The sequence below is a fragment of the Cibotium barometz genome, chromosome 15 (assembly GCF_041138505.1).
Source record: "Cibotium barometz isolate CiBa-2024 chromosome 15, ASM4113850v1, whole genome shotgun sequence".
NCBI lineage: Eukaryota > Viridiplantae > Streptophyta > Polypodiopsida > Cyatheales > Cibotiaceae > Cibotium > Cibotium barometz.
Window position 1 is genome coordinate 59,177,142 of NC_141060.1, and position 15,123 is coordinate 59,192,264.

At 42.1% G+C, this 15,123-nt stretch overlaps 1 protein-coding gene across 1 annotated transcript; it reads right to left on the reverse strand.

Annotated features, from left to right (window-relative positions):
- Window positions 1-6,361: 6,361 nt before the first annotated feature.
- MCM5 (Minichromosome maintenance (MCM2/3/5) family protein) lies at window positions 6,362-10,997 on the reverse strand. Its single transcript, XM_086809881.1, has 19 exons — window positions 10,632-10,997; window positions 10,411-10,525; window positions 10,041-10,184; window positions 9,791-9,970; window positions 9,587-9,685; window positions 9,366-9,499; window positions 9,155-9,260; window positions 8,869-9,003; window positions 8,714-8,791; window positions 8,521-8,625; window positions 8,311-8,402; window positions 8,093-8,225; window positions 7,863-7,958; window positions 7,612-7,703; window positions 7,379-7,469; window positions 7,175-7,284; window positions 6,949-7,078; window positions 6,742-6,843; window positions 6,362-6,625 (listed from the first exon to the last, which is right to left on the reverse strand). Exons 1-19 carry the CDS (start codon window positions 10,787-10,789, stop codon window positions 6,542-6,544), a joined length of 2,184 nt encoding a protein of 727 aa, XP_086666007.1. The 5' UTR covers window positions 10,790-10,997; the 3' UTR covers window positions 6,362-6,541.
- Between the last annotated feature and the right edge of the window lie 4,126 nt (window positions 10,998-15,123).

Genomic DNA, 15,123 nt, shown 5'->3' on the forward strand with positions numbered 1-15,123 from the left:
ATTGTTTGACTTTTTACAGCAACCACTTGATTCCTATCACAGAGAGTGCTATTAAGTAAGGTGCAAATCTGATCTCACCTCTCCTCTTCCCAAACAAAGAATGACTGTTCCCAAGAAAGGTAATACCCCAATTGCAAACCGGAAACAAGCAAAGACTCTGTAGTGCATCCTTTCTTGGACCAGATCTTCACGTCAGGTCTTGTGCCAAGAGGATTCTCAATTAGGGCCATAAAGGTGTAAACCGGTTGCTTCTCCTTTCGATACCATCTTTGGGTCTTGGGTTCAAACTTTGGCAAAGTTTCTTTCACATCTTTCCTTGTACATGTTAGAAAGCAATTAGGTTACCCTAGTATGTGGAATCGTCTCATCAGCAAGAAGTGACTCAACCTTTCCCAGACTGCAAGGCCTACACTACCTCTACAAAAGAATTGTCATTCATCCTATTTACATAATAAACAGACCAACACTGGTGCACACATCTATACATCAACTCTACTGCATCCACCCCCTGCCTTGAACCCTTTTGAAATACCAGCCCATTTCTAGAGTTTCAAATATCCCATGGACAACAATATCTAACCAACTTGAAGACTAGATTAATTGCCCCTTCATCTTCTATCAATCTCCTCATCAACCAATCCCCCCGGAATTCTACACTTGTCCACTCATGCCAAAGCCAGGGTGGCTACCAGCCTACCTAAATGCTTATTGCAGGAGGAAATTTGGTCCAAAATGATAAGAGGTGATTTTCGATGTGTAAAGGGAGGTGGAGTGGATTTGATTGGAAAGCCAAATTATTTTCTCACGCTCCACTAAGGATTCAGAGTTGTCCCTTTTGTAGGTTCCTTTGTCTTAATTGGAAAAAAGTGATGGAATTGATAAAGTGGGAGGGATGCACAATGGTCACAAGGAATTCTTTATTTAGTTTAGGATTATGGTGGTCTCATAAATTTACCCCCCCTTTGCTCAGTTGGATGTAAGAATAACCAGAATATTGAATAATAAGGAGTTGAGGTTGATTGGAGACTATTGGGACACAGCTCAGGTTGGGTGGAAAGAGTTGGGACAGACTAGGGAGGAGTTTGGGATATAGATGAGGGACTTAGAGGTACTAGGACAGGCCTTGGAGGAGATTGGGAAGGGCTGGATCTCTACTGCCTTTAATGAGGCTTGTTGGATGAAGGACTAGACTTTGATTAATGGGGCCAAGCTGGTGAAGGTGACCACCAAGTGCTTGTATGAGGAGATGAGCAAGAGCGAGATGAATGTGGTTTTTGTTGCAATAAAATTTGGAGAGTAACATGGAGTTTAAATACGTTGGCAGAAGAGGTGGAGATTGTTGTGGGACATGGATATCCCTTAAAAGGTTTAGATCTTTATGTGGAGAGTGTATGTGGGCTCTTCCCCTTAGATGCAAATTGGTACAAAGGAGCTTTACCTTTGGAGCGTGTCCCAGATGTGGAACTGCAGTTGAGGACGGTAGGCATGCTTTTTGGGGATGCTCGACTATTAGGGGGTGTGGAGTAGAATGGAGAAATAGGTGTTCTCTAGCATAGGGGTTAAGGGGACCTAAGTCCACCAAGGTTTTTTGGCAAGCTTACCTTCTCCCAAGCCAACCAAGCTACATACTTCCTATCATCCCTGTTGTTTTTCCAAATAAACATCCTAATCGAAGCAATGATCATCTTCCAGTGACATTTCTTGAAGTCCACTACTGGGCATAAAAACATGATATATGCATTCAATACTGAATTAACAATGGCCACTCTATCATGAAAAGCCACCCTAATCCCTTCCCATTTCTCCAACTTATTTAAAACCTCTCAATTGCCCAATTAGCTGTATCTTTGCTGGTCACCCTGCTCCAAAAGGAATCCCCAAATGCCTAACAATCTATCCCTTCCTTATCACCTCACACACCCATCTTTCCATGTCAAAATCATCACCTTTAGTCAGGCTAATGATTCTAGATTTATGAATGTTGCATCTTGAACCAAAGGCATCAACAAATAATTGAACTATCTGTAAAGCATTGTACCACTAGCTGCTCTCCATATCTTATTCTCAAGCCTATCACCAACCTTCTCTCACATGCATCTTCTAAAGCCACAATTAAAGGATGTGATGCTATGGCAAATAGCAAGGGAACGAAAGGACACCCTTGCCTTACAGATCTTTTGATCTCAAGCCCCCCAACTAATCTTCCATTCAACAGTAGCCTGGAGTAACCCCTAGCCATGAGAGTGAAGATGCTTGTAGCCATTTTGCTTCCAAATCCCAGCTTCTCCATATCCTAGGGCCACAAAGGACCAGTGCATCCTGTCATAAGCTTTCTCTAGGTCCAATTGGAGAATCACACTTCTCTCATGTTTTTTGAGCCACTTCCTTCCCCATCAGTGTAGCAAATATGTTTTCATAGATGGATCTCCCTTTGATGAATCCATATTGCCTCCTAGATACCACCACTTGGAAAGGGCTGATCCTCAGGGCAATGACTTTAGCCAAGATCATATATACCACTGTAAGATGATAGGTCTCTAATAACTAAACCCCTGACAAGCTGCTTGTTTAGGACTTAAGTTTAGAATCTCTAATGATTAAACCCCTGACAAGCTGCTTGTTTAGGACTTAAGTTTAGAATCCCCTCATTCAAGTCTTTGTCCATCCTCCCTAAAGCAAATGCCACCTTGCATGTGGTCCATACAAATCTTTTAGGGATGACCAAAAGGCAATGAAGAACTCCACGGACAACCCATCCCACCCAAGGGATTTCTCCTTCCCTAGTTTCTGCAAAGCAATCTAGCATTCTTCCTCCTTCACATCTCTCTCCAACCACTTAGCTTTATCTGTCTACACCTTATTGATCATACCAAGCAACCTCCCCTCTATCTGAAACCTTCATTGAGAGCAATCTTCCTTCAAGCTCAAGGTGGCCCCAATAAATTCAACCCATTTGTGAGCAATCTGTTTGATATCTCCAATTTCTTGTCCCCTCTCATCCCTAATATGCCCTATCACTTCCTTGTCACCTTTTTCCTTAGCCAATCTAAATAGATACGTGGAGGGTTTTCTCTTGGTATTAAAAGCTCTCCACTTCTTCCCCCTTTCCCTTTCCCCTTCCCTAACCAACCGGTCATCTTCTTTTCTTAGTTGAGCCTGACACCAAGCATATTGGTTAACCTCACCTTCAAATAGACCTCCCTTCCATCTCTTCCCTTTGCAGTTGCTCCATTAGATCACTCAATTCCCTCCTTTTCTCTCTCTTCTCTTCAACCCTTAGTTTTCCTACTCTCCTGATAATTCCATGCACTTCATTAACAAATCATCTCCAAGCTCCCTCCACACCACCTTTACCTCTCAATTTTCTAATTACCCCTCCAATAAGGGTCACAAAGAGGTGATTCTTCAATAAAAGGTTGTTCACTCTCAATTTGCTAGTAGGAAATTATCTCAAGTCATCCTCCCCCCATTCAGCCATTTTAGAGGCATGTGATTAGACTGAGCAAGGATCCACTTCAGAGTAGAAGGTATGAGGAACCCATGCAACTTGATTGAAAAAAACCCTATCAATCCTTAATGAAGACCCATAGTACTGCAAACTAAAATACATGTGCCCAAGCTCAGATCCCCAAACCCCCAACTCCCTCCCATCCACTTAGTCCAATCTTGCCTCTTAAGTCCTTCACACTTCCTTTTCTCTTGACCCATCAACACAATGCTTCCACCACACCTGTCCATTTGTCTCTCTATCCTATTAAAGTCTCCCATCAAGATGCAAGGGCAATGAAAATCCAACTTTGCTATCCACTCGTACATCTTTTCCCTTACCTTATGGTTATGAGCACCATAGACATTGACTACCCACACCCTTTCCTCTTCCACTTTAAATTCCACCACAAGAATCCTACCATTAGGATGGTTGGCTATGATGCTTGGCTTTAATTCCTTCCTAACTAGTTATAACCCCACTAAATCCTAATTTAGTTCCCCCATACAAAACCATCCACTCTTTGAATCTATCCTTTCTTAAGCACTTCAATTCAAAAAGGTTATGTTCCTATACCACCATAACTAAGATCGCCCATTCTTTCACTAATCCCCAAAAAGCAACATTCTTCCTTCTATCTCTTAGTCCTTTCACATTTCAGGTACACCCCCTCACCTCGTAAGATCTGCTCATTCAAGGGCTATAACTAGTACCATATCCTCCTCTGCTTCTTCCTCCACTATTGGGCCTCCCCCAATTTCTATTGTTTCAAATTGAATACCTCTCCAAGCAATTTCCACCTGCCACTTAAATCTGCCCCCATAGAGGAGGTCTCACTATCCTCTACACCTAAGGGACTAAAGGGATTAGAATAGAGAGAAGCTCCAAATCCCTCTTTGGATTTGCCATAAGTCAAAACACCCTTCCCAACTGGATTATTCTGATTTTTCTTGCCTCCCCTTTTACTTGTCTAAGACTGCAGCCCCCTTTTCCTTCATCTCACTTTAGTCCATCCCAGCTCTCCAGAACCCCCTTTCTTAGTCAACAACTTTTCCTTTCCTTTGCCCTCCTCAACAAGTTTTCCAATTTTATTTCCCCCATCGATTCATCCTTCTTTCTCTCCTCCCTAAGCATTCCCTCACCTTTTGTTATTCCACAAGTTCTAGCAATGTGCCCAAATTGTCCGCATCTAAAATAAGGCCCCAAAAAGTCTCCAAATATTAACTTCAACTCCATTTTTCCCATTTCCCCCAAATCCACCTCTAAAACTTTAGGTGTCTCTATCGTAGAATTCCAAGTTCCACATATCTTGTTCGAGTGCCTCCCATTATCCTCATTTTGGAACAAATAATATCGGCTAGATTACCCTCGCTAAATCTCCCATCATCGACCTCAACCAAGGTGGGATCCCCTAAACCTCCACCAACACCGAACACTCCTCTTGGAGGCTCTTGTTTACATCAAACGCCAGATCATCAAATGGCATTACGTGCACCATCTTCTATCCCATGAAGAGCAGAGCCCTAGCATACAAATCCACCATCGCTTGTCCTTTCACAAACAATACGTTGGAAATTGCTTTTCCCAAGTAAAACACATGCGACACCACCTTCTCACGAAACACATCCCCTCCCGAAGCCACCTCCCCAACAACCTCTTTGAGCACATCAAAACTACACTACACATAGAAAATAATCTTGTTTGCCTTTTCACAAAGGCCGGATGAGATGCTTGCATACTTCCCTTTGGTTGTTCTTTCTTGCTAGGCTTGACTCTTCAACCTCACAAAGATCCAATTTGGACATTTTTTGCCTTTCTATCGTCTTCTTCTCGAGCCCTCTTCACCTCTTCATTCACGTCCCAACCCCCCCAAACTATTTTCCTAGACTTTTTTGCTTTGCTCCCACATCCCTATCAACCCTTAACTCTTCCATCCATGCATACTTGTATGCACATGCTGTGCGTCAACTACTTACCTCTATACACATGCGATCTTATGTGCTTAGGTACATCCACTAACCCACTCACTTCTCACTCGGTACTCCTATTTTTCTTCAAAGCAAGCTACGACGAGAATGGAACATATACTATAATTATAGTTTCAAAAAATATTTGTGCCACCTTCCCACCTTACATAGTGTATAGCACTTTTCTTTTTTTAATTTCACATCTTATCTCTTCTTTATATCTCTATATTTTCTAAAAGATAAGTTTCACAAAGCTACCACGTGCCAAGAGTTTGGAAGTTCGAGAAGAGAAAGAGGTTGGGGTAGAATTTAAATTTGGTGTGTAAAAAGATTGCAATAATCAAATTTATGTTAGATAACATAAGGATTCAGAGATTATTTTTCGCTATATTCAACAATCAAAACATCCCCATGTTCTAATATTCCTTTTTTAAATTCGAATTAGCATATTCTCTCAATACCTTTACCTCGATATGTTTGATGAACAATCAAAATATATTTCTTATGTCGCTCCATAATAAATGACTAATTTCTCGTAGATGAGAAGACTTGTTAGTGTTGGGGATAATCTCACGCAAGATAACATACAGAAGCTCTTAATAGTATATACCTATCGATGATAATGCCGACCACCACAACCCTTTAGAGGATTTACCCCCACAACCCTTCACAAAAAGGCAACCAAGAAGAAAAGGTAAAATACTATTAATGGGTGTCAAACATTTTTCGCGTTATACTATTTATGGGTGTCAGACATCTGTTTAAAAAGCTAACGTTCCATGCATTATTTCATCGATTAATTAATGAGATGAAAACTATGGTTACAGACTAACTCACGAGAACAAGACACCTTTTCGTACGTTGAATTAGATGGCTGCTTTGTTAAGGCTTTGCAAATTAAGAGGCGTATGTCAAAGAGAACCTGAGTTTAGATCCAAAGTCGTCAAACACACGATCAGGAATGATCTACGGGTTACTCTAGTGCCAAGTGGCTTCCCGAGAGCTTAATCGGTTATTGGCTACACGTGGCCGTGTAATTGCCTCATATACGACTACCATTTACACCATGCAGGTCCCTCCTTTTTAATTAGGCTTTGCGTAAGATTACTCGCCTCTCCCTCTTGTAGTCGATTTCATCGCGCTGGCTCATGACGACCAGAGCTCGCCTTACCTGCAACATAAAGACATCTACTCAGAGCATAAGCTGATTGAGGTTGCACCAGCGATACCATTAAGCGTAATCACTAGATTAACTTTTCAATGTACGTAAGTAAACTCCCCACTTACACTGCTCTCACTCATCCCCATCTTGGCTAGTTCGTCCACCAGGCGCCTTTCGGACATGTAGCTGCCAATTCCCATCCGTCGCTTTATCTGGGTCTCAATTTGCTGCACAGAAAACACATTGCCATGTGTGCTTCATGTTCTTGCAATAAAAGCTTTGAGCAATTAAGCCCTTCATATAAAAGAGATTTTAGAGTTGCTCTACAGTACCTGGATTTCAGCTCTCATCTCAGGGGTGACGGTGATGTGGTCGCTTATGCCCGAGCGGGCAGCATCCAATGTGGATACTCGAAACAGGCGAAGGGCTTCAGTCACATGCTCCTCGGTGGCAATGTGTGATCTGGTGTCATGAGGGGGAAAACCTGGCAGATTAGTACAGCTATTTTCATCCCGACATGAGGTTATTAAAGCTGTTTTCAAAGGCAAGCACACATACAATTGCATCCTTGCCAATGCCTCGCTTATCCGTACGATTGCCTCGAGCTGCCGCACCGTTATGGGTATGGCTTTCGCCTCACCAGACTCGTGGCTTTGTTGGCGCATTTGCTGCATTGAGAAAGATCAAACGCCTACAATGGTAAAACTTCCCCGCTATCTCCTGTTTGGCACGGTAAGACCAAATGCAAAGGCCAACCTTTACCTGCCGGATTCGAATGTAATTGTTCTGCAGCATTGCTGCAGCAGACTCTGAGAGCCTAGCAGAGCACTGGTGGCGGGAGTATTCAATATACCTAAAATGGAAGAAACAAGCATACAACTCTGCACGGTCAAGATAATCTTGCATGGTCATCGTGTCAAAACTATTAGTTGTGAATCTTGCAACGTATGTAATGTTTAATGTCAGCTTTCAAAGAAGGCTATGTCAAGTCTTACCGCTTCAGCCAGTTATCTTTCTCCTGGGGGTCACCATCTTTGCTTACAGCACCAGCACTAGTATGTACGCTCAGTATGTGTCTGGCGATTTGCTGCAATGGGGGGGAAGACAAGGTTAGTTAAGAAAGGAGTTCCAATCAGCCTTGATAACAAGCAGAATACGTTTCTTTTGAAATTCTTCTGTAGAGAAAGGTGGAGGGGGGAGGAAGGTGGAGAGAGAGAAAGGAGTGGTGGAAACTTCGTTGCCATACCATGTCTCTCTGTCGATCTCGACCATCTTTGACAATGAAGATCAGATCAAAACGAGATAGAATAGTAGTTTGAAGGTCAATGTTCTCTTGAGCGGTCTGCAATACAAATTAATTCAGAAGGGAACTATGAAGGCAATGTTCTCTTGAGCAGTCTGCAATACAAATTAATTCAGAAGGGAACTCTGAAGGCAATGGATTATGGTGACCTTTACTTGTCTTTGTGAGCTTACCTTGAGATCATCATAACGCCCTGAAGGAGGATTTGCAGCAGCCAACACAGAAGTTCGGGAGTTCAGGACAGTAGTAATCCCTGCCTTGGCAATCGAAATGGTTTGCTGCTCCATAGCCTCATGTATAGCGACCCTAAACAGGAAAGCTTAACATCAACGTCCAGCCATACATTAGCTACTCCAAAGTCGATATAACAGCATGTTGTTCTAAAATGTACCTATCTTCCGGTCGCATCTTGTCGAATTCATCAATGCATACAACCCCTCCATCAGCCAGAACCATAGCACCTCCTTCAAGGTAGAACTCTCGCTGAAAGAGCCCAGTAAGAAGTTCGAAGTACTTCCTTAAGGAGAGAGATATGCAGGCTCTTTTAAAAAGAATTAGTAGATGTCTAAGCTAATACTCTGCGTGTAAAAGTTCATCTTACCGTGCTGGCATCCCGAATGACAGAAGCTGTCAACCCAGCAGCAGAAGAACCTTTCCCAGATGTGTAGACAGCAATGGGTGCCGTCTTTTCCACGAATTTGAGAAACTGAATCATAGATGATGGTTGATTTGAGTGCCATTGATCAAACAGTTTAGCATGCTGGCTTTTGTATGAGAGGTAGCACCTACGATACCTGAGACTTAGCAGTTGAAGGATCTCCAAGAAGGAGAACATTGATGTCACCTCGGAGACGAACCCCATCTGGCAGCTTCTGCTAGGTAAAACAAATGAAGAGTTGCTAATCTAAACGGATGGTGAAGCATTAGCAAGGAGAGCCCGCTTGCTTACCTTGCGAGATCCTCCGAACATTAAGCACGCAACTGACTTTTTGATGTCCTCGTGACCAAATATGGAAGGAGCGATCAAGTTGCACAAAGCTTGATAAGCATCAGGCCTCCTGGCAAACTCCTTGAACTCAAGCTCCTGTGATAAGTAGGAGCATTTGATTAACGGTCAATGTCCAAGGACAGCATGGCAAAACCAGACGCAGAAACAAAGTCATATGGCATTGGCGAGTCATGTGAGTGCATAGCTCGTGAACCTATTCATGTATGCTAAAGAAAGAATCTCTCACCTCATCAGCCGTGAAAGAGGAGATCCCCCTTGTTGAGCTTTCCGTGGCCTGCTCGATGCCAACTACTCTTATGTAGGATTGCCTAACAGCAACAGCCCCTTTCTGTCTGCATCAAGCAAGTAAAGGAGCAATCATTCGCAAGACCAAACAGAACTCAAAGAGCACGCAGAAGCAATGCCCCGAGGTCACCAAGTCAAAGGTGTTAACTTACAATGAAGAGCTACCAGACTGGAATATACTGTAGATCCCCATCACGGTTACTCGAGTGCCGGGCGCAACAGTTTGTACCAGATTTCTATCTGTCGACAGCAACATGGTGCGAGGCATTTCTCCAGTGGGGACGTCCTGTTAGAACACAAGGACCCTCGGATGACACCAAAAACAGAGAGAACACATGCTAATTGCGCAAATAAGGAGTGCATGGGGAACTACCTCCGGGTTTTCTTGAAGCTTGAGGGTTTGCTGATCCACATACTTGCTTCTGTCGGGTATAATGACCCAAGGGTCCACAGGGCATGGTTCCTCACCAGGCTGATGACAGGATTATCATATATTTAGCCATTTCATCAATGACATGAGAACATTACAGCAAGAACATGCATGTAGGAAGGTTATAGGTTTTCCTCAAACATTGACCTGTGCAACATGGTCGCATGAGCGAGGCATGATGGCACCCCCAAGTCCCGGTCTGCAGGGAACTGCCTTCACGTTCTTGCAATTCTTGCACATCAAGGAGACATAAGTGGCTTTGGCTTTGACACGAGAAGCCGCAATGACAATGCCGGAGACCTTTATGAGCTTGGAAATGAACTGGGCCTGCAGGAAAATTAGGGTTTTAGAAGTGGGCAATACAGGCCGCATAAAAAAGGGAGGGAAACTGACTTACCCCAAGGGCCCGCATGGAGATTGGATTTTCCTTGGAGGTTAGAAGAGCTTGAACTTCTCCTGTACTAGGCTCCTCCATTTCACCAGCCTCACCGGCAACCTTTGACTTGAGACTTACAAGGACCTCTGCTGCTGCAGATTCAAACTGCACAGAGGCGGAAAATCAGAATAAGTGAAATTGGGTAGCATCAATGCAGATTTGACATAGTTTATCATATCCCATACTCATCAGAACATCAGTACAATGCCCTACATCATCCCCACATCAAGGAATCAGCATGATATTCCCCATCATAGGAATGCTGCACACGTCTCCCACAGTAAGTCGTTACTAAATACCGTACATGATTCCCATGTCAAGATAGTCGTACCAAGGGTAGGTAGTCAGCCGGCGTTCTCCTGATCTTCTCTGAAAGATCGCCATCGTAGTAATCTAAGTCTTCCATGGCGACCTGCAGATAGCTAGTGTTGTGAAGCAAGCTTTCTCTGCACAGCAGGTTAGTTTCCAGGGTACGCCAGGTCAAGACTACACAAAGAAATCTGGGTAGAATCGCAGAAATCCCTTAGAGCTACACACAGAGAAGAGCCATACCTGTAAGGGAAGTCGCCTCTGATGCCCTGATAGCTACGGATGAACTCCTTGAATTTGCGCTGAGCTGTATGGCGGGTGAGAGAGCCCTGGTCGGGGTCTCCACCGGGAAACCTTGCCTGGTCACTGTAGAACACGGTGCCTTCATCCCACCCCGACATTGTTCACCCGCTGCGTGAAACAGAGAAAGGATGTGTAACGACTATGATGATTAGGGATTGGAGCTTTCGGTCGGGAGTGGATATGGCACTTTCCTGCTCAGAGCAACTGCTGTGTGTAGATCACAAACACAGAGTTGTTGCAGTGGCGGGAGAAGAGATGCCGGGCATTTTGGCGGGAAATTATAGGCGGGAAGCAAGCCTTAAGCGCATTGCATAGTTCCTTCAAATCCTTTAAATAGAAGGTAAGGTTTATGTAAATATATGTTCCTTTTTTTTTGAGGGGCCTTTTACTTTGAGAGAAGGTAAGGTTTATATAAATATATGTTCCTAGGGACCTTTTACTTTTTGAGAGAGAGAGAGAGAGAGAGAGAGAGAGAGGGTGATCACTTCTCGATGGTATGGAAGATAAAGAGGGAGCCACAGCTAGAAACGACCCCCATTACAAGTACATACTATCTCCAACATTCATCTAGAGGCTCCACCAACTTCATAAAAAGGATGACATGTAAACATACACGACTGATTGAAATAAAAGGGTGTCTTGCCACTATGCCACTATATAGTATTGTTATTATAAACAAATTTGAAAAAACAACATCCCTTCCATGTTTCTGCCCCTTTGCTATTGTCTACACCCTCTAGCCTTATGCAGTCCTTAGAGATCAGTTTTCAATTGTTGAACTCATAAATCCTCGTCTCAAATGATGCCCAGCTAATTGCTCTAGAGGGTGAGCTAAGTTCGAATTCAGCAACATGGGGCAAGTGCAATGGAAGCTACTAACAAACTAGAGGACATATCGAGTAAGGCGAGCGGTTTCCTACTAAACAACATTTGGCTATGAAGTATTTGAAGTCAATCACATGGCTTCCAAAAAATCAATGTATAGGGCATGGATGAAAAAGAAAAGTACAGCGCTTAGTGTCAACTTTTGAAGATTTGGAGGATGGTGAGAGAAGAACCAACGCATTGCTCAAGCTTCATTTTGCACACAACCCAAAAAGAGCAAAGAAATTAGGAAATGTCAAATTTCCAAAGGAAGCCAGCAGTGGAGGACTTACCTTGAAAAGTTTTGTAGGTGGAAAAAGTTATCAGAACCTAAAAGAACACAAAGCATTGGAAATTTTAAAAAGGCTTGAGAAAGCACAAGTAAATCACAAATAACAGAGGCTTAACACACTTACCTTGAGAATATATCAAGAAAAGAAGCTATAAATTCCTAAAGAGGCATCATGAATCTAAGGTTACAGGAGAAATAAAGTGAAATGGGGTTAAGGTTTGCAATAGAAACACATTGGGGATTCCCAATTGAATAACATTTAAACAAAGAAAGAACTCACCTCTACTTGAGAAGGAGGAGGACAATGCACCTTTGATTTAGGGCTTGCAAATTGAAAAAATAAAAAGGATGGAAGAGGAGAATAGGATGAGGTCACAAATTACGTTATAGTTGGCAATCTTTTTTTTTTAAGACCTCGAAGAATTGGCATGATTATCATTAAAAAATGTATTAGCATGGCACTTATATTAGGATTTATATCAGCACTGAGCATTTTTTATTTTATTTATTTATTTTACTTATTTTATTTTTGAGAGAGAGAGAGAGAGAGAGAGAGAGAGAGAGAGAGAGAGAGAGAGAGATTCATAAAATGCGATGGTCATGGTGATTAGTTTACCTATTTGAATGGGTTATTTTTTCTCTCTTGAGATTTAGGCTAGTATGGCCCTTGTATGATGGCCACCTTTTATTTTATGACTCTTTTGAGCTAGAGCCTTCTCTAAGACCCCCTATTTTCTACTTTGACCCTGACTAATTTCAAATCGTCAACAAAAAATCCCATAACTTAGCAGCCCACTACACCTAAGTATTAGATTGACCACATTTTGAGGAGGGAACAAGTCTAACAAGAGGCAGATACCCTTCTATTAGGATTCAAGGGATGCATGAAGCTAAGGTTTGTGTGATACTTAGAACTTTAGAAAGTACAAAAGAAACCTTGGAGCCATCAACAAGTACCTCACTCAATGAAATAGAGCCTTAAGACTGAGCAAGACCACCAATATAAGGTTCATAAACACATCTCTCGTGGGACTTCTCTTAGTTAACAAATATTGGGCACAACTAGAGTAGGAAGTGATTCAGAAGAAAAAGAAATTATGGTTTAACATACACCAAGGTTGTTGACCATCACCACAAACACATGGAGAATACATAGGCCATGGTGATGCACTCAAGTACAGATGAAGGTTAAAAGCCTAAGAAAATGAAAGGATATGGATCCTAAGAAAATCAAGGGTAAAAGCCTCAATATAATAGAAGACAACAATACTCTCATAAGGAGACAAAGTAGGTGCAAGCCACCCTCATGTGTGTGGAGAGCTGCTCAATGCCACGCTTCTCCTACACTTGTCACATCAATGCGGATCTTCCTCTAATGGGTGGTGCAACCACTTGTGCTGGCCGTGAAGCTCTCAGTGGCAATCGTTACATGAGTTGACCTTTACAAAATGTCTAACCACTCAAGAAAGAGTGAAGGGATGAGAAGCAGGAGAAGCAAGAGAAGATAAGATGATTAGTGCAAAGTATGCCCAACTCCTGATTTTCCAATCACATCCACACATGCTAGATTAGAGTTACAAAAGAGAGTAGAGAGAACACTAAACTCTATTGCATGAATGGGGATTATGAGTTACAAATATGAGAAGTTAAATTTTATACTTCATAAGCCTTTTCCCACTTGGTCTCTTAGGGGTAAGTGACTCGAGGCACCCATGACAAATTATATGGCTTTTTACATTTTTACTCAGGTTTCTCATGTTATGACCTTGATATACAAGACTTGGGAGTGTCGTAAGAGAACTTAAAATGTTAAATCGTGGGAATTACAATATAAGTAAAGATTCTCACAATGTGTGTGGGCATTGTTGATGAAGAACCATGTTAAACCAAAAGTTGTTATAACATACTCCCCTTCTTGTTGTCAACATGTTAAACCAAGAGTGGTTAACATACTCCCCTTCTTGTTAGTGAAAACCATGTTAAGCCAAAAGTGGTTAACATACTCCCCTTCTTGTTGTCAATTGTGTCACTATGCACAATTGAAGAAGTTGGCCAAGGGAAGTGGGGAAGCTCGCACTTGAAGTGGAGATTGGATGGTGGGTCCGTTTTTCCTTTGGAAGAGATAGAGTGGGGGCGTTAGTACAATGAAAAGAAGTAAGTGGAGTACTAGTAATTAAATGTCCATCTAGTCTACTCATGGTGTAGGCCTTTGAGATTATGCTCTTTGGTTTGTGGCCCTTATTGTACTTAAGATTTGATTTTTCTTTTTTCTCATTTGCCTTTTATGGCTTTTACATCCTCTTTTAAGATGTTTAGAGTATAATAGACTAGAATAAAATACTTAATTATCAATATTATCCTATTGGATGGTAAAGATACAGAGTAGGTAAACAATTGTTAACAAGAAATAGGCAAGGAGGAACAAGGACACAACCAATGAGGTGAACTCTGTGCTCCCTTTGATGCTACATGGATTGTTGAAGATGAAGACATTGATCAACTTTTGCATCATTGTTATTGAAAATAGTATCTTTGGCTCTCTGTGAGGAGTGAGGGCCTTTTGGATTGCTAGTTCTCTCTCTCTCTCTCTCTCTCTCTCTCTCTCTCTCTCTCTCTCTCTCTCTCTCTCTCTCTCGGTTTTTAAGTTTTTTTTTATATACAAGTGATATGTACATGCAGACTTCTTACATTGTTGTAGATCTTGTGAGTGGTCCCGGCCATAGGGGTTTTAAAAGATGGGGATTCTAGCGCTGTGGAGTAGTGATGGGAAGTAGATTGACAAGGTTGTTTAGGGTGTGAACTTGGCTACTTTGTGTTGACTTTACAAATTATATATCATATTGCATTCAATTGCTAGTACAGATTGCCTGAATCTACACATGTATGATGCATACTGGGGTAATGTGAAGAAGAGGTTGATGAGGGTCATGTCACCCTTGATGAGGATTTATGCACAAGGTTTGATGAAGATCGCAATAAATTAAGGATTTTGTTAGCATGGTACACCATACTATCTCTTTGTCAGCCTGTCGCTCGACGAGAGGGTGTAGATGGCTACTTTGTGTTGACTTTACAATATATCATATTGCATTCAATTGCTAGTACAGATTGCCTGAATCTGCACATGTATGATGCATACTGGGGTAATGTGAAGAAGAGGTTGATGAGGGTAATGTCACCCTTGATGAGGATTTATGCACAAGGTTTGATGAAGATCGCGATAAATTAAGGATTTTGTTAGCATGGTACACGATACTATCCTTTTTCAGCCTGTCG

Coding starts and splice junctions, on each gene's coding strand:
- MCM5 (XM_086809881.1), bottom strand. CDS start 10,789: ATGTCGGGGTGGGATGAAGGCACCGTGTTCTACAGTGACCAGGCAAGG. Junction 9,971..10,040: donor TCTCCATGCGGGCCCTTGGG/GTAAGTCAGTTT, acceptor ATTTTCCTGCAG/GCCCAGTTCATTTCCAAGCT. Junction 8,626..8,713: donor CTTCAACTGCTAAGTCTCAG/GTATCGTAGGTG, acceptor TCTATGATTCAG/TTTCTCAAATTCGTGGAAAA.